Source organism: Culex pipiens, unplaced genomic scaffold (assembly GCF_016801865.2).
Source record: "Culex pipiens pallens isolate TS unplaced genomic scaffold, TS_CPP_V2 Cpp_Un0009, whole genome shotgun sequence".
In the NCBI taxonomy this organism is placed as follows: domain Eukaryota; kingdom Metazoa; phylum Arthropoda; class Insecta; order Diptera; family Culicidae; genus Culex; species Culex pipiens.
The window spans coordinates 148,200-167,269 of NW_026292826.1; the positions used below are offsets into that span (position 1 = coordinate 148,200).

The 19,070-nt window shown below is 40.8% G+C and overlaps 3 protein-coding genes across 4 annotated transcripts; 1 reads left to right on the plus strand and 2 right to left on the minus strand.

The window, feature by feature from the left end:
* Positions 1-84: 84 nt before the first annotated feature.
* Positions 85-1,210, plus strand: LOC120426406 (retinol-binding protein pinta-like). The gene is made up of 2 exons (XM_052711415.1): positions 85-810; positions 870-1,210. The coding sequence occupies exons 1-2, from the start codon at positions 130-132 to the stop codon at positions 1,125-1,127; spliced, it is 939 nt and encodes a 312-aa protein (XP_052567375.1). The 5' UTR covers positions 85-129; the 3' UTR covers positions 1,128-1,210.
* LOC120426421 (neuropeptide Y receptor type 2-like) lies at positions 1,182-3,370 on the minus strand. Its single transcript, XM_039591179.2, has 4 exons — positions 3,173-3,370; positions 2,803-3,106; positions 2,084-2,748; positions 1,182-1,481 (listed from the first exon to the last, which is right to left on the minus strand). Exons 1-4 carry the CDS (start codon positions 3,236-3,238, stop codon positions 1,182-1,184), a joined length of 1,335 nt encoding a protein of 444 aa, XP_039447113.1. The 5' UTR covers positions 3,239-3,370.
* A 702-nt stretch (positions 3,371-4,072) lies between these two features.
* Positions 4,073-14,923, minus strand: LOC120426413 (muscarinic acetylcholine receptor M3-like). 2 transcript variants are annotated; one of them, XM_052711414.1, is made up of 7 exons: positions 14,525-14,923; positions 8,971-9,073; positions 8,589-8,892; positions 8,027-8,526; positions 7,797-7,961; positions 4,354-4,481; positions 4,073-4,294 (listed from the first exon to the last, which is right to left on the minus strand). In XM_052711414.1, the coding sequence occupies exons 2-7, from the start codon at positions 8,992-8,994 to the stop codon at positions 4,168-4,170; spliced, it is 1,248 nt and encodes a 415-aa protein (XP_052567374.1). In that variant the 5' UTR covers positions 8,995-9,073; positions 14,525-14,923; the 3' UTR covers positions 4,073-4,167. The 2 variants fall into 2 exon arrangements, with proteins under 2 accessions (XP_052567374.1, XP_039447104.1); XM_039591170.2 differs by having other exon boundaries at positions 8,976-9,073; positions 14,525-14,921.
* Positions 14,924-19,070: the final 4,147 nt, after the last annotated feature.

Here is a 19,070-nt window from a genome sequence, read left to right on the forward strand (position 1 = left end):
TCAACAGTTTGATAAGGTTCCATTAATACTGAAATAGAAAACAGCCCACAAAGAGCAATCAAAAGTTTCTAGCAATATCTGCCTACAATCAGCTGATTGATTGTTGTTTTCCAGAACCTTCCCGCTGAGATGGTCAACCTTGCCATACGTCCGGTTCCGGAGCCGCTCTGCAAGAAGGCTCGTGCTGAACTCAACGAACAACCCGAACGCATTCAGGAAGACATCGCACTTCTGCGACAATGGATTGCGAAGAGTCCCCACCTGCGATCGCGCATCGACGATCAGTTTTTGGTGGCGTTCTTGAGGGGTTGCAAGTACAGTCTGGAGCGGGCCAAGGAAAAGTTGGATATGTTTTACACGGTGAGGACCATGTCCCCGGAGCTGATTCGGACGCGTGACCCGCTGGATCCTAAAACTCGGGAAATTATTAGGATGGGGGTCGGTGTTCCGTTGCCCTTGACGGATGGTCCTGATGCGCCGCGAGTTCTATTGATCCGTCCGGCAGCTTACGATCCACCGAGGACCACCATTGAGGAGGTTATTCGAGTTAGCACCATGGCGAACGACATTATGATGCTCGAAGATGACAACTTTGTGATAGCCGGACAGGTTGGTATCCTGGATCTGTCAAACGTTACCATGAACCACTTTCTCCAGTTTACACCTTCGTTCGTGAAGAAGATGACCATGATGAGCCAGGAGGCTTCTCCGTTGAGACAGAAAGGCTTTCACTACATCAACACTCCCAGCGGCTTTGAGGTGGTGTTCAACATGTTCAAAAACTTTATGAGCGAAAAGAACAAGTCCAGGGTGAGTAACTCATGATGCCTGAACCTTTCCAAGGGGCTACAACTTTTGAACTTTCCCAGCTCTACGTCCACGGCCACGACCTGGAGTCCCTGTACAAACACGTACCTCGACGGCTTCTTCCGATGGAGTACGGTGGCGAAGCCGGTCCGATACAGAACATTATCGACAAGTGGGAGCAGAAGATCATCGCCTACAGGGACTACTTTCTCGAGGAGGACCAGTACGGTACGGACGAGAAGAAGCGACCGGGCCGACCCAAGAACGCTCAGACGCTGTTTGGCGTTGAGGGATCTTTTCGGAAACTCGAAGTGGACTGAACCCTGTTATCGTGACAGCACGTGTGACTTTATTCGCTATACTCTTAAGCTTAACTAAATAAACAACGTCGAAGGTGGTTTAACTTCTCTGTTCTGACATTGATCACCCAAAACTAGATTACAACCGTAGAATGACGTCACTTTGACGGAGTTGGACTTGGTCTGCGCATCTTCGGTGGTAGGTTTCAGCTGGGACGTTTTGGTTTCGCGTGATTCTTCCGTTGGGGAGTTGAGATTGTTTGGTTTTGCTGGAATTACCCAGCCCGACAGGTCACCGAGCTTTTCACTGCCGCAGGGACCACGAGGTTGAAGCTGGCCGATGGTCATGATCACTGGTTCGCGTTTCGGTTCGAGCTGAAATTTGAGAAGGAAAGAAATGAATAATTTTCACAATTTTCTTAAGGTTGAATTGATTGTCACGGTGTATTTTTCAGGGAACATCAAGATAAAAAAATTTGGCCTTTTCCCGACATTTTGCGAGGTTTACCGAAATATTTCCTCTGGGGGTCAAGAGCAACTTTTTTTTTTAATTTTATAGTAAATTTCTTCATCAAATTTCTCATGAATATGCCATGAAACACTCTACCTTAAATATTTGCCTAATATTAGACCTCAAATAAAAAAGTTCCGATTCAAATTAACCATTTTTTTATTCCCCAAAATGAAACTGGAAGATACCAGACGACCGAATAAAAATCTTTTCTTTGTTCAATTTATCATGAAAACAGAGCAACATATTGCCCGGATACAAATTTGAGCATTAGACAATGCAAAACATAGATTAGGCTGGTACAAATTGTATTCCACATTATTTTTAGGTAACTTCTTTAAAACACTTTTAAGCTTTTTGGCTGAAAAAGTACATAGACATTGAGCGGTATATCCCGGTACAATAAGTTGATATACGAGACTTGAAACAAAAATTCCCACAATAAATCATGGAGATCAATACATACCTTCTTCAACGTTTTGCTGTGCCAGAAGCATTTCCAGATCCTCGTCTTATTGTAAGCCTTCCGGAAGTTATCATTCGTCAAACCATAAATCAATGGATTCACTGCAGCGTTCAAAAATATCAGATAGTGCGACACATACCACAGAATCACGAAATCCTTCCCAATCTGGCTGGTATTTTCATTCACGAATCGATTGTATCGAATAAAAACCAACGTTGTAAATGGCACCCTCAGTAGAATAAACACAACCAGCACTATGAACAAAGATCGAGCGACCTTCTTCCGGTAGGACACCGCAATGGGATGTTCCCGTTGCTTCACTCTTCGCTCGTAACGATCCAGCTTGAGGAATATCATGCTGTAGCAGAAGATCATCACCGAAAGGGGAAACCAAACCAGTGCACCGATCAGCACGTGCCAGTACGGTGGAAGAAAGCTGGTATTCTCCGCACAAAACGTCTCCAGGTAGTTCTTCCACGGACGTTCCTTGTAGTTTCGGTAGATAGTCAACGGAAGGGCTAGCAGAACCCCGATGATCCATGTGCACGCTATCAACGCCCAAACACCTCGAAAGGTTAGCTTGGACTTCTTCGGAAATACGATGGCGGTCAGGCGATCGTAGCTGATCGCACATAGACACAGGACCGAAGTGATCAGTAGAGATCCTGTGAACAAGGACTTAATAAGCGTTGGTTCATCACCATTTATCCATTACAAACCTTCCAAAAACCCCTCCATCTTGCAACCTATCGCTCCCATCACGTAATTCTGGTAGAAATCATGCACCATGAACATCATCGGGCAAACGATCAGCGTGGCCAGATCAACCACGGCCAAGTTGGCAATCAGCACGTTCGTGGGCGTCTTCAGGGCGCGGATCGTCCCGACTATGCACAGCAGGGCGATGTTTCCGAATATCCCAAACGATATCACCGGCAGGAAGGCGATAGTTTTCACCAGCATTTCCCAGGGCGGGAGCGTCACCCAAATCTCCCGCGGGTAGTCGTAGATGCTGACGTTCATCTAGAAGGGTTGGAACATTTTTGGATTTTGAAGCAATTTGAGGACTAGTTTTGCTCGTGGCATTACCGATGTCTGGTTTTCATCGCTCTCATATTGAATTATTCTTTCCGCTGCCGCGAATGATGAGTTCATGCTCACCAGAAATTCACAATTGTTTATGTCTTTATTATAACAAATTTATTGCATGGAATTACTTAAATTACAGACATGTTTGAATTCTTAAATGTCTTCAAATAGATTTTACATAAACTTGGGCTTCAATATAAAAATACTGAAAAGCCAAGCAGATAATATTTGAAGTTAATGTCCCCAAAACTCTTCTGAATAGGACAGAAATTTATAAATTTTATGAATGAATTTGAAAAAAAATAACTTCAGTTTCCACTTCACTACCTAAACTGTTAAGCTAACGAATCCACAGAATGCTCTCCAAATAACCGTCACGACTAGACTGAAGGTAATTTCCACTGCTTTCGCTCAAACTATAATTTAACTAATCGATAGTTATGAAGTGCACATGAGATAACAAATTGATCCTTATTTACCTTCGCCTTCTCCGAGTTTAAAGCACCTGTCGTATATCATAACATTCAGCACAAATTTATCACATCAAAATCCTGCTGAACCAAACAATATCCAACCAGCTCTCACCTTAGACCTTGATGAACTGTCCAATCTCCTACGCTCATGGTAACTGAATCGGTTGCATTGTATCAATTCCAGGTGAAAAAAAACGGAAGCACCCACGAATTGGCGTAACCAACGAGGATGATTTATCCAACACTCTTCAGATAGGTACTCGATATAATTTCGCTTTGTGCGATAAGAGCAAACGATTTATGTGACCCCTCCGGGCATGACCTAACAACCCCAGAGCTAAGTGAATGATACGAAAGCATACGAATTCAGGCGTGGGTGGATGGATGTCGATGTTCAACGATTAATTGTTGCCAATAAAAGCGGGAATCATGCATTATCACTTTATTGTTCTAGATATACAAAGGAAGAAATTTACACGGTTATCAAAGTCGCAGCTGTGCTGCTACACATAAAGATAAATGTTAATTTTGTGCTGTCTCGTTAGAAGACTTTGTACCATTTCCATCCGGAGATTTACTGTCACCCTTTGTAACACTACGATTTCGATCTTTGATGCGAATAGTGGAATTCAGCCAATTAGGCACATATCTGTGGGAACGACTAAAAATTAACGATTGTGATCGAATTGATATTAGAGCATTTCCTACCTTGATTTACCTTGGACTCGGTTCAAAAACTTTTCCTCATTATTTTGATCGTCAACGCAAGGCTCTCGAGGCCAGAGCATTTTTCGCGAAAATGTCAATATTCGCCCTTTGGGTGGCTTGTCGGGGTTCTGAAAGATAAAAACATACCGTTTTTTATTAAAACCATTTTTCAAATTTCAGATACCTATTTATAAAGTGATCGTATTTTCAAAAGAAATTTAAAAAATGGGTGTAAATCTTCTGTTCTTTTTTTATTAAATCTTGCATTATGGGTAATTCTGCGACAACTCACAATTTGCTACACAATTAAAAAAAATGACGAAACAAAGAGAAACGCAAAAAGAAACTTTTCAAACATTTCTTCCGTAAAATCACGAAAACCCGTGATGTTTTTAAGCAAACCCCTATTGTTTATGGGCAGCAAATGACCGAAAGTTTAAAGCTGCCGGAAATAAACTAATAACCACCACCTCCACCCTTTTGTTTATATATCAAAATTTTTGTAATTGTCTGTTCTACAACTTTGTAGTATATTATTACACTCTAAAAAATAACCCTGCAGGTTAGAAAAAAACACGAAATTTTAAAATATTTTTTTTGTTCTAAATGAAATCGTGACACTTTTGGTTTAACGTAGATTCGAAAAGTACATTAAATTTCCCTTAAAATGATATGTTCCATTTTTTACAGTTGAGTTTATTGTCCAATTTTACATAAAAGTCCCTTTTTAAAAAAAAAATCTATCTCATCACCATTTCAGGCTGTAAATTATTGAAAAACACCTCTTTTTTCGCATGTTCAAAAATGAAAGGGGTCGTACCGCCCCTCCATAACGAGATATCAAAAAACGGACCTCGGATTCATGATCAGGGAAAAAACTTACCGCTTAGGACAAATTTTCACGCAAATCAAAGAGGGGTCGGGGCAACTTTTCCGATTTCGTGTGAGTAGGTAGAAAATAACCCACATATCTTTTGCACTTTAAAAACTATAATAATGCACGTTTTGAATAATTTCTAAATGTTCAATGGACAAAAAACAAGCCTGTTTTTTTTCAATTGTATCACAAGATGCTTGAATGTTAATATGTTTCTGACAAAAAATTGTAATAATTCATTCAGGAAGTTTTAAGTAATTATTTATTCCGGAATAAAAATAATATTGTCGTTTTTTGAAGTTTTTTTTTTTTTCATTTGAAACTATTTTTTATACTTTGTTTTATTTTTATTATTGAAAAAAAAAATAAAAAATATAAAAATTTAAATAGCTTCATCATTTGAATGCAAAAAAAAGTTTCAAAATGCATTTACACTAGTTCAGTTGTTTAGCAATCATTGGTTTTAAAAAATATAAGGTTTGACGAAAACAAAAATTTTGTCGAAAAAAAACTTTTTGTGATACTTAACACCGATAATTTTCAAAAATTCAAAAAAAATAGCCCGAGCATGATTAAAATGATTCTAAACGCAAGGGAATGCATTAAACATTGATTTCAACTGATTACACTTGAAATTTCATTGAAAATTGGAAGTTTTTCGAAAAAAAATATTTGTTTTGCTTCTCAATTTTTAGAACCAACTTTGAAGAAGGGGGGGAGGGGGGGTGACAAATACTTTAAATAAAATTTGTACCAGCCTAAGCGGTTTTTAGCTAAATTGTAAAAAAGTGGTTTTTATTTAGCAATTCTACGCGAAAACAACAACTTTGGAATACGGCAAAAAAAATCAACTTGTTTCATTAAAGCTGCGATAACATTAAAATTTAAGCGATGGCCTATATTTTGAGCACTGAAATTTGTAATTGAAAGACGCAACTAGTGGTATCCAAAGGTTTAAGTCACCACTTAGATTTAAAAGTTATTTCAGTTAAATTTTTAAAAGTACATTTTTTCTGTTTTCGTCATTTTTCAGTTTTAGCGAGCGGGACGCTGAAAATCTCAGAATTCTGTCAATTATCTCCTGCCATTTCTGAGTAGGGGAAATTCTCGTATGTTTGGCTGTTTAAGCACTCGCTCCCAATGCACAGTGGTTCAGATCGCAAAATTAAGTGGAAAATGGATTTTCCGTAAAATGATGAAGTTTTTTAGCTTTGGTGTCTTCAGAAGAGTTGTTGCATATAGAAAGGGGCAACTTTTGGTTTGGTTGTAAATTAGGGTGGTTCACTATTAGGGTGATTTTAAAAGTCTAACTTTACAGGAATATTTTTGGGATTTTTTTCGTCTTGTACACGGAGAAAAAAGAGTTCCCAAAATCATGAACAAGTGTTCATGAAAATGGGAACCTCGAACAAAGTGTTCAAATCCCATGGTACGATTTTGAAAAACGTACCATGAAATTTGAACACTTTGTTCGTGGTTCCCATTTTCATGAACGCTTGTTCACGATTTTGGGAACTCTTTTTTCTCCGTGTAGAAAGTTGTTGGGCTTGCCAATCCAAGCAACTTTGTCGAAGACACTAAAATGTTATCTCGTAATCTACGCCTTCTACGACCAAATTTATAGAAAGCATCTGAGCAAACCTTCAAAAATCAGTTTTTTGAACGTGGAAATTCAGGGTTAAGTTTTAGAGAAAAGTGGTATTCGATTTTTGGTCATATTTTGGGTTTAAATGATAATTTTACATGGAAACCAAAATATGACCAAACATCGATTTTTCGACACTTTGGGTCAATTCTAAGGGCAGATTCAGATCCAGCGGGCAAAATTACATGGAAAAACATATATTTGGACAATTTTCAAAATTCTATAGGGTGGTCCCATAAGATTTTCCCTTGAAAATTAGGCTTTTTCAAATGAAGATATCTCGAGTTTAAAGCAAAACACCCCTGAGATTTTTTCAGCGTTTGTAGTGCTGGATCTCCTCTTTCAAATGCAACCTGGTGTTTACAAATTTGGCTTGCGCCTTTTTGAGATATTTAAGTTTTAAATTTGCATCTTTTTTTACCTTAAAATTGCTGTAACTTTTGACCCTTAAGTCCAAATCGACCTGTCAAAAAATAAAAATGTTTGTTTTTTAGAGCTCACTCTCTCTAAAACTTAAACCTGAATTTCCACGTTCAAAAAACAGTTGTACCACATCAGCATTTGACAACATCTCACCCAACGAATACCTATCAAGAAGTGAACATTGCACAAGAGGCGAATCCAACGACCGATCAACTAATTTCCATCGAGCTTAGAATTCCTGATCGTGACATGGCTAAGCAAATTATGGTTAGAACCATTCTGTTGTTAGAAAGCACAGCCAAAAATACAAACTCTGAAGATGAGCGTAGACAGACACTACAGTGCATTGCTGCAATTAAACGAGATAATCCTTTTTTGAAATACTAAAATAAATTCGGCTCGTTCATTGATGAGACTTTGGATGTAACTTTTCTGTGTTTTTATTTTTAATTTTTTGACTTCCGTGAGTGACATGATGACTCTGATAATAGCACTTACCTGTTTTTCTTCAAACCGACAAATCATGCTGAGAATTCTGGAACTCTTGAACGCCTTCCGGAAGGTTCGATTCGTCATCCCATAAATAACCGGATTCACTGCCGAGTACAGAAAGATGAAGGCAACCTTGGCAAACCACCACACCATAACGAAGCCTTCACTGACCTGTTTGAACAAAAAAAACCGTGGTTAATCAATGGAGACGCTTGGTGATTAAAATAGGCGATCACCTCAAAAGTATTTCCATCGTTAACGTCCTTGTAGTACACCATAATCATAATCGTAAAGGGAATCCTCACCACAACGAAGGACATCAGCACTACAAAAAGCGTTTTGGCCACTCGACTCTTGTACCTCACAACCATCGGATGCTCCCGATTCAACGCACTCCTCTCATAGTGGTCCAGCTTGCACAGAATGGCACTGTAAGTCACCAGCATCACCCCCAACGGCAACCAAACCAGCAACACCACGATCAAATCCCAATAAAGTGGCATAACTTGACGATCTTCAGCGCAAAACGTTTCGTGAAAGTTGCTCCAGTTGCGTTCGCGATAATTCCTGTAGATCGCAAACGGAAGGGCCGCAGCGAATCCCACCAACCAGCAGAGACCAGTTGCCACCGCTACACTGGTATTCTTGAGGCGAGCCTTGGACGGCAGTACGATCGCCGCCAACCGGTCGTAGCTGACGACGCACAGTGCCAAAACGGACGTGATTAGCAGGCCACCTGGAAGAAACCCAAAGTTCGTTTCAAATCTCGATTAGATCAACCACTTGACCACAATTTACCCTCGATGAACCCCTCCAACTTGCAACCCACCGAGCCGAGTACGTAACTCTGGTGGATATCGTGCAGCAAGAACATCGGCGGACACAGCAACAGCGTTACGAGATCGATCAGCGCCAGGTTGGCGATCAACAGATGGGTTGCGGTACGCAGCGATCGATTCGAGAAGATGATCTCCAGCAGGACAACATTTCCAAGAATCCCAAACAGCACGATCGGGATCAGAATGGTCAACTTAATGATGATGTCTTTGTCCGGAATCTGCTCCCAGATTTCGGCAGGGTACGCGTACAAGGAAGTGTTTATCTGAAAAAAAAAAAGAATTTTGAAAAACAACTTGGCAATGTGCCAAGGCAAAGTTAAGTGGAGAACGGCTAGAAGCACCTTACCGCCACTGGCATGGCCCATAAAAATCGCGGGGCCGGTATTCGGACTAGTGCTGCATCGGCCGACTGCAAGCTGAAGCCGGTTTTCATCGTGACGCACGCTTGGAGGGAGAAAACAGAAGAAAATGAGTGGCTTTCGAAAAATAAAAAAAAAACATCGTGTGAGAAACGTTTTTGATACGAAATCAAATCTATGATGCCATAGATTAAACTTTCAATTCAAACAGCAAGCCAGACAAGTGCATTGCCGCTCATCTTGAATGATGCAATCATTTTCATTTGGAGGAGACGCTTGGTGAATATTGGAAAACAGTCTATCGTTAAGACTGTAGTATACTGTCTGATTAGAGAAATTGAAGAACTATTTTTGTAGTTCTTTGTCCTATATATTCCTGGCGATGGCATTATTTCCTTTGTCATTAGAGAAAAAACAGATTTAATACCGTCATCTGGAGCGAATTGGAGCTACAAATTTGATAGGGACATGAGTGTTAGATGAATTGATAGATTATTAGATTAGATAATAAATGAACACATTTTATCAGAGTGGCCACCTTTGGAAAAAACTGCAAAAGCTGGTAGAAAGTTGGGAATTGGATTCCATCGACACCATTGTTGCAAAAATTACTGTATACCGCTATCGGGGGTAAATCGAGACAGCTGTTTTAGCCAGGTTCTTGCACTATATTTTGATTGATTTCGGTTGAAACAGATTCAGGTCAACTAATTTTGTGCATCGATTTTCCTATTTTGAAGCTTTAGCTTTAAAAACTGTTGTCCCTATTCAGACTGTAGTATCGATTCACTCCAGTTGACGGCACTTAAAAAATAAAAACAAATTGTTTTCTCTACAGTCAGCGGTTGTCAACCTCTTTTCGTTTTACCCAAACTGCTGGTACCCCTTGGTATACATGATTTTTTTTCGTATAATAAGGTTTTTTTACATTCTTAATTTCAGAATATTTATCAGCAGAAATTTAAAATTTGAATAGTTCTAAATAGTATGAATGCGTTTAATGTTTCATTTGAATATCCAAAATTAAATCATTGTTTTAAGTTTACAAGATAAAATTTTGGTGAAAAATGTCATTTATTAATTAATGCTGCAAATTGCATAGACTTTGTGATTTTTACAAACTTTACACACAAGTGTCCCAAATTCTTTCATAACCATTTTTGATTTCAGAATTAAATTTGGCATTTATAAGTACTTGTGATATTTTGATAAAAAGCATCGTTTTCAAGTTACACATATAACTTGTAAATGAAGTTTTTTAATAAAGAAAAAGTACAACCTTTTTCACCCTGACAAAATTGAATAGTAGAGAATTTGTTCTACTTTTTCTTTTTTGAGCGTGATCCATTCTTTCATTGCTGAAGTATACACTCAGAAAAAAGTACTGGCAAAATCCATAAGAACGTCTTATGACCTTTCGACATCAGGATTTTATTCGGATGTCATAAGATTTTCTTGTGGCAGTGCGTGGCCGAATGGTTACGCTGTCCGCATTGTAAGCGGATGATTCTGGGTTCGATTCCCATCTGCTGCAAGCTTCCATCGGATGAAGAAGTAAAATGTCGGTCCCGGCCTTGGTTGTTAGGCCGTTAAGTCATTCCAGGTGTAAGAGTTGTCTCCATGCCATAAGTACAAACAACACACCAAACCAAGCCTACTCCGGTGGAATCGCTGGCGGCGGTTGGACTCGCAATCCAAAGGTCGTCAGTTCAAACACTGGGGTGGAAGGTTCTTTGGAGTAAAAATAGGTTTGGGTGCTCTCCACACAAAATCAAAATAACCCTTAAAAGGGTACTTTCTATCCTTTTTTCAACTTTACCCGTCGTCACCCTTTTGAAAGGGTACGAGGGCGAAACCCTGCAAAAGGGTACTGGCGCAGTACCCTTTAAAAGGATACTGACCATATATATAGAGCGGGGCGCTCACTAGCGACATCTATGGGTCATAATTAATAATTTGATACAGTGGCGTCATCTATTGGTTTTTCTTTTATTATCAGTATAAAATCAGAAGTTTCATTTCTAAAAATAATTTCATTACAATTTTTATCTAATATTTATTATATTCTACACGATTTTTACTAAACTATGCTCCATGCTATCCAGAATGATTTGCCGTCTTGTGATTCTGCTCCGAGCTGCACTTGGGACAGGTTCGCTTGTCTGATCCGGTTTGTCGTGTTTGCGGGAAAGAAAATAAACAGAAAATTAAAGTTTTTGAAAATTTTCATAATGTAAAACTTACATAGCAGCGGTGCTTGCTAACTTCATTTGTCCTTTCCCGGTACCATGTCCAGCGCTGGCTGAACCTTCTAGGTGCCGATTGTTCGTCCGGAGATGATGGACGAAGAAACCTTCGGAAGTAGCCGGTCCAGCGGGATGGAAGCAATCGGTGGCACAAACACCGACGTGATGCTGCCAGCGTTTTGTTCGTCATTCTGCCACGGCCAAGAAACGGACGAGGTAGAACAGAATTCTGGCGGACTCAATCCGGAACAGTTCCGGCAAACTGAAAAAGTTGACACGCGGACGCGATGACACGCACAAGATTTGACAAGTCCACGAAAAAGTTCCCGTTTTTAAATGCAGGGCGGTGCTGGCATCGTTTTCAGCCAAGGAAAGTACCCTTTTGAAAGGGTAAAGCCAGCGAGGTGAATTCAAAGGATAGTTTTAACCCTTTTAAAAGGATAAAATGTATCCTTTTGCAAAGGGTAAACCTCGAGTACCGTTTAAAAGGATACATATAACCCTTTCAACCGGTAACTTTATTTTTGAGTGTCCATTCAAGCCTTCGGACTCCTAGGTTCGAGCAGAAACTTGCAATAGAGACCACAAAAGACCCGGGGGTCGTTAATGTGGATGGTTTGATTTTTTTTTTGTCACAAGATAGCACACAAGCAACGATATCTCAGCAGTCCTATCAACTCACATGAACTTGAAATAAAAATTAACAATCGCCAAATAGTTGTTGTTTCAATTATGAGCAGTGTAACACTCCTAATTTTTGACAAAGAACTTTGTCCTAAGGTTTCTATACGTGGTGTCAATCCAAAATATTCGCGAAGCGAAAACGTTACGTGACGAATTCCCCTCTCGGCAAATTTCCCCTCTTTTTGGTGCACGCTGGTTGGATGAACGAACGTTTCCCAATCAGTCAATCGAGAGACGTGAGATTGATGTATCTAAAATCACCCCCACTCCACCTCATAATTTTTGGATCGTCGACGAACCAACAAAACTCGGCTCGGTCGGTCCCGAAAATTCATTCTATTGCTGGACGTCGACGAGAACACATCAGAAGCAGACGGCCTGGAGGTCCGGGAGCAGATGGCTTGGAGGCAAGGACCAGCTAAGACATGCCAGTCGCGGGAGTCGATCATTGGAACTGGCCACCACCTGGACTGGAGCGGCCGGAGGCCCCGCGGATGTTCCGATGGGGGGACATTTGCCAAACCGTTAGGAGTTAGGGCAATATGGGTATCAAACTTTATGGTTTTTGATACTGGACATGAAATTTGACATTTCGGCAGTAGTGGCCACAATCCGGAGTGGCCGGAGGCCCCGCGGATGTTCCGATGGGGGGACATTTGCCGGACCGTAAGAGTTGGGGCAATATGGGTATCAAACTTTATGGTTTTTGATACTGGACATGAAATTTGACATTTCGGCAGTGGTGGCCACAATCCGGAGTGGCCGGAGGCCCCGCGGATGTTCCGATGGGGGGACATTTGCCGGACCGTAAGAGTTGGGGCAATATGGGTATCAAACTTTATGGTTTTTGATACTGGACATGAAATTTGACATTTCGGCAGTAGTGGCCACAATTCGGAGTGGCCGGAGGCCCCGCGGATGTTCCGATGGGGGGACATTTGCCGGACCGTAAGAGTTGGGGCAATATGGGTATCAAACTTTATGGTTTTTGATACTGGACATGAAATTTGACATTTCGGCAGTAGTGGCCACAATCCGGAGTGGCCGGAGGCCCCACGGATGTTCCGATGGGGGGACATTTGCCGGACCGTAAGAGTTGGGGCAATATGGGTATCAAACTTTATGGTTTTTGCTACAGGACATGAAATTTGACATTTCGGCAGTAGTGGCCACCACCTGGAGTGGCCGGAGGCCCTGCGGATGTTCCGATGGGGGGACATTTGCTGGACCGTAAGAGTTGGGGCAATATGGGTATCAAACTTTATGGTTTTTGATACTGGACATGAAATTTGACATTTCGGCAGTAGTGGCCACAATTCGGAGTGGCCGGAGGCCCCGCGGATGTTCCGATGGGGGGACATTTGTCGGACCGTAAGAGTTGGGGCAATATGGATATCAAACTTTATGGTTTTTGATACTGGACATGAAATTTGATATTTTGGCAGTAGTGGCTACAAATCGGAGTGGCCGGAGGCCTCGCGAATGTTCCGATGGGGGGACATTTGCCGAACCGTAAGAGTTGGGGCAATATGGGTATCATACTTTATGATTTTTGATACTGGACATAACAAGTTGCATTTGGCCATTATCTGAAATTAAGCAGTTAAAACGAGAGTTAAAATATATTGCTTATTAGGCAGGAAGTAATAAATAGATTACTGCGATGCACATTTTTTTGTGCCACTGCGAAAATCTGTTTCTGGAAATTTAGAATAACTATCTCGTTATCAGCAAGAGCCCTGTAAAGGGTAGTATTTAATGTCTGCTGTTCAAAATTCCTTTACTTCCACCGATTGCTTGCAACAGCCTTGCAATAACATTCCCGCATCTTGGTAACTTACGAGTGGTGAAGGAAAGTAAATTGATTTCACTTCGATTTCTATTTCAGCTCCACTTGCAATTTCCGTCCCCTTAGTTCGATAGGACGGTTATTATAAGGGGGGAATTTGGACCGGACATTCTAATCGAAAATTTCAACAATCATCTTGCAAAGTTCTTTGTCATACTGGTCATGTGTAACATAACCACCTGCACCTTTTTTTTAATCCAAGTTCATACAAGTAAACCACACGACGGAGAACCATGCGACTTCATCACCATTAGTCAGCCCATAGCAACTAAGAGGTACCAACTGCGCGATAACAGCTGCAGAATGGCATAAATTGCATCAAACTGTCAGCTCAATGATAACTTACAATAGCGCTCCTCACACCATCTCATCATAAGGATATATGGATAAAATAATTTCACTTTTCCCGCATCATCTCCCTTCCGAAGGAATAAACGGCTTGACTCAATTGCAACACTTGCACTACACTTGAATAATTACACTTGCTACCAAGCTCAATGCTAAAGAGCAGTTACTGCGTAGCATTGAGAGAGGTGTGATATGATAGAAAACAAACTAACTGTTCGATGAGCAATGATAATCGTATACAATTCAAATAAAATCGTTAATTTGGGTTTTCCTGGAAATTTCTTTAAGGTATCTCGATGGTTTTCCATGGTAGAATCATAAAGTTTTTTGTTCTATGTAATACAAGGTTCTATAAATCAGTATCATTTTCATCAAACAGGTTTAAGCTGAGATTACAAAAAAAAATTACCGTTGTAAATAACGCCTGGCTTCACTGATAAGATAACCGGGATAAATTTTTCCGATGTCAGTAACCGATTTGTTATAGTTTTCCCCACTTTCACTTCAGAAACACGCTTCCACTTTGCACAACGGTTTCACTCCAAGTGTGATTAGACTGCTGCTTTGTATATTTACTAAACTGCGCAGGTCAGAATGTCAACCGGTGGAATCCGATCCGATTACAAACGACACTCCTCGAGGTTTACTATTGAACAGCTGGAGCCAAACTGATGGAAAATCTTGCCACGTTCCGATCGGATCCCGTTTCCCAAACATACGTGTATGCGCGCGTAAAATTCGCTACATTTATTTATAGAAAGTTGCAGAATAATAAAATAACTTCCTCTTCTCTCACCGGACTCTGTTTATCTTTTCCCTGGCGCGGCTAGATTCCGCCAGGGCCAGTCGACTCCACCCCGCGACAGTGAGTCAACATCAGACATCGAATTTTGGCCACTTTCGATTTTCCCAAGTGCTGCCTGTTGATTGGCGTGGCGTGGGCCAGCCGACCGACAAAAGTGCGGTCGCGGGAATCTTTTTTTTGTTGTTTTTCTAGCGTGCGCGAGAAGTCCTGGAAAAGCGGGAAAAGCAACATCTGCTGGGTGAGGGTGGCGACTTGGTTATCGAATTTCAAATTGATGATCGATTTAGTGTCTTGTGGAAAGTTGTAGGTTATGATTTAGACTATCAGGGAAAAAATGGTTTTAAACTTGTTATTACAAAAAGTCGCATTTGTCAAATTTTACCACTTATTTTTTGAATTATTAATAAAAACATTTAGATACACAGCAGTTCAATGTGAACGCTAAAGAAAAAAAATCGAGTGCTTCAATTTGGCTTTAAATTGGACAGGGGATTTCCTGGCAAAAATAATTCGACCCATATTTTTTTTTATTGACCATTGCGGTTACCAACGCCAATTTTAGTCGATTTTCACAAAAAACACTTTAAAAAAAATACAAAAACAAATCATAGTTTTGCTCCATATTTGCTGATTGGGCGCAAATGAAAGTTGATAAGTTTGACTTAGGGGTTACATACAAGGAAATCGGCAAAAAAGTAATAGGTTGGTATGAGCACACACTTATCTTTTTTTAATCTGTATGAATACAGAAGAGAAAGGAAATTAAAATATAAATTTTCATCACAAATTTGAAGTAATTTGGTTGTATCGTTTTCGAGATATAGCTATTTGAAGATAGCAGTTTCAAAAAACGGGTGCCCCGATGTCTCAATACGGTTTTTCCCAAATAGGCTAAAAATTTTGGTGAAGACTCCTCAAACTGGTCCCGTGTGCATGACGAAGGCCGATTTTCAAAAAGTTTATTTTTGAAAAAGATAAAAATATTTTTTGTTTTTCATATAAATAATCGTCAGTTTTAGATTTTTGTATTTAAAAAAAGCAAAATTTAAAAATCGGGCTTCGTCCTGCACACGGGATATATCTTGAGAGTCTCCACCTCAAATTTCAGCCAATTTGGTCTACCCTGATATCGCGGCACCCGTAAATCAACTCGGTGTTTAGAAAAAAATGAACAGAAAGTTTGACAGTTCGCCTTACGCATGGCACAATTTTGAGCTTAAATCGTCTCTTACTCAGTTTAATCATGAAATATGTTTATGAACCTTTCAGGAGTGATTGAAATTTTTTTTTAAGGATTTGATAAAATTTCTTTATTTTGAAATTTTGCGATTTTCTACATGTATGAAACCCCCTAAAAGTTCGTAGTTTCAAAAATCTAACCTTGTATTGGAAAAGGTAGCATAAAAAATTTAAATGCGGTTGGACCAAAGAGCCTGCATCTGAAAATATTTTTAAGCGGATTCCTCGGACAATTTTACGTAATATACCAAAAAATGGTGAAGTTTCATTAACAGGATGCTGAGATATGATTGTTTGCAAATAAAATCTGGGGTTTTCGACGCGCCGCGCACCAAAACAGTAAAATGACAAAAATGGAAAAAAATCTACTTTTTTCACTAAAACTCAAAAAATCAAATTATTCGCTCTACAGCATTGCCTTGGCGTTCTCGGTTGCGAGATTCCTACTCAAAACTACAACCTACAACCTCTTTTTACACCTTAGCTTCCATCCACCCCGGGATTCGAACTGACGACCTTTGGATTGTGAGTCCAACTGCCTATCAGCAACTCCACCGAGACAGGACCCAGAGAGACGACTCCTACACCTGGACTGAGCTTACGACCTAACCTTTTTTTAGGTTGATCCGGGGCCAACATTTACTTCCCGTCCGACGGAAGGCGTGATCAGACAAATCTCGTCTCAAAATTTGCCACCGGGACCTTCAGGGATCAAACCCAGGCCGACTGGGCAACCACGCTTACCTCTACACCACGATCCCGGCCACTAAAACTGCGTTAATTAAAAAAAAATTAGCAGTACAAGTTTGGTTATCACCAAAAAATACAAGGATGAAGCTTACATTTATTTATCCATTTTCATTAATTATTCATAACAAAAAAACGATTTTGACAAACTATATTTCCTAAAAGTTTTGGTTTTTAATGTGTTTCAACTGACCAAAAGTGTAAGCTATTTAGCTATAACGCATGACGAATTGTTTTTGGCCTTTTAATTTTTATTTTGTTGAAAATCTAGATTATTATCAAAGTTTTGAAAAAAAAACTCTTGAATTTTAAAAACAGTGATTGATCTAAAATTTAATTTGCAATCGTAAAGTTAAGACTTGGAGATCATGTAACTGACCAGGGTTACTCCAAGCGGGTCTTACAGGCCTTGAACCTGCCGATGTACTCGGAGAAAATGCCCCACAGCTCAGCCGAACTGTAGAGCACCTCCCCGGCTTCCTCCTTCGTGGCTCCACCGTCTCGGGAGCCACTGCTTCCTTGGCTTTTTCCTGCTGGGCGAGGGCGATCCTTCGATTTTCCGTCCGGAACTGCACCCGGCAGCGGAGGGAACTCCGCCGGCGTGAACGCCGGAACTGCTGGACTCTGCTTCTCCGCCTTCCTTGCCGGCGGTTTCGGTTTCGACGCCTGCTGGCGCCTCTGGATAAAGTCCGCACGCTTGGGGCAGCTGCGGTCCGTGGCTTCGTGAGCTCCAGAGCAGTTGGCACACCGCTTCGGCTCGGCTTCTTGGACTTTGCACTCGTCCGTCTTGTGGGGACCCCCACAGTTGTTGCACCTCTCTTTCAGGTGACAGTTCCTGGTTCCATGTCCCAGCTGCAAGCAGTTCTTGCACTGGGTCACGTTCGGCCGCTTGTTCCGGTAGGCCTCCCACCGGATGATAGTGCTTGCCACAACATTCATTGCAGAGAGCTTCTTCAGATTGGTGTATCCCTTGGAGAAGACCACAATGACTTTTCCTTCCGCTTGATGATATGCACCTCCAGCGCGTCCAGCTTGAGATCCCTCTTCAGCAGATACTTGACCTCGTCCGGTTTCAGTTCATCAGGAAAACCACGAAGAACCACCCGATGATTTCGTTCGCTCCGCCGATCGTGGGTGTAGAATTCCACTTTCTTCTTCTTGAGTAGCTCTTGCAACTTGTCAAAATCTTTGACAGAGAAGCAGGTCACCTTGGTTCCAAATCGGGTTAGTTTGTAAATCGGTTTGAAACCTAATTTACAACTCTCCACTATCGCCACGAGCTTGTAAAAATCCGTGGTGTTCTTCACCACCAAAGGTGGTTGCTTTTGTTTACCTGCCGACTGGCCGGGTGGTGGAACCGCCGGGGCGTCCCCTCCTCCTGCTGGGCTGGCATTGTTGTTGTTTTTGTTATCCGCTAGCGGGCTAAACTTGTTGTTGTTGAGCAGGGTCTTCTCAACTTTTTCTCCTTCGATGCCGATTCCAGTGACCTCGCTGGACTTCTTCCGCTTCCGATTCCCGCAGACGGGACGAAAATCTTCCTCCTCGGAGGATTCCTCCACCTCCATCTGTCAAAAAATTCCAAGCACGCGAGATGACAACACGAGCAAATTAAATGTGTACGACCCCTAAATTTCTCTAATATGATTAAGAATTCTTTAATCCAAGATAGCGGCAAATTTTTAATTTAATAAGCAATCAACCATTTAAATTTGACTGAAAAAAGGTCGCAGAACTTGAGTTTGATGTAGAAGTGAAAAAATAATTAAAATACGAAAAAAAAACTTCGGATAATCGAGTCTGGACTGTATATGGAGTTCCCGGTATAGGGCCGGTATGCTCTTCGAAAGAAAGGGGGTCAAGAAACAGCTTTACGAACGGCAGGACAAAAGAGAGGGAACGTTTTCTTGGGGCTTTTCTTCACCCTCCCTGGCTTGCTTTCGCTACCGCTGCTGCCCATTTGAAATTTTTCTTGATCGGTTTCTTCCGAAGTGCATACCTTACAATACCCCGAGACCATAAGGATTTTTTCCGGGAAGTTTGTACATCTTAAACATTTTTTTTATTTGACCTGAGTAACAAAGTACTATTTAAATGCATACATTTATTACAGATACTTTTTTTGCTACTTTTTATTCAAGATTAGTCAAAGCTGTTTTTGATCGAT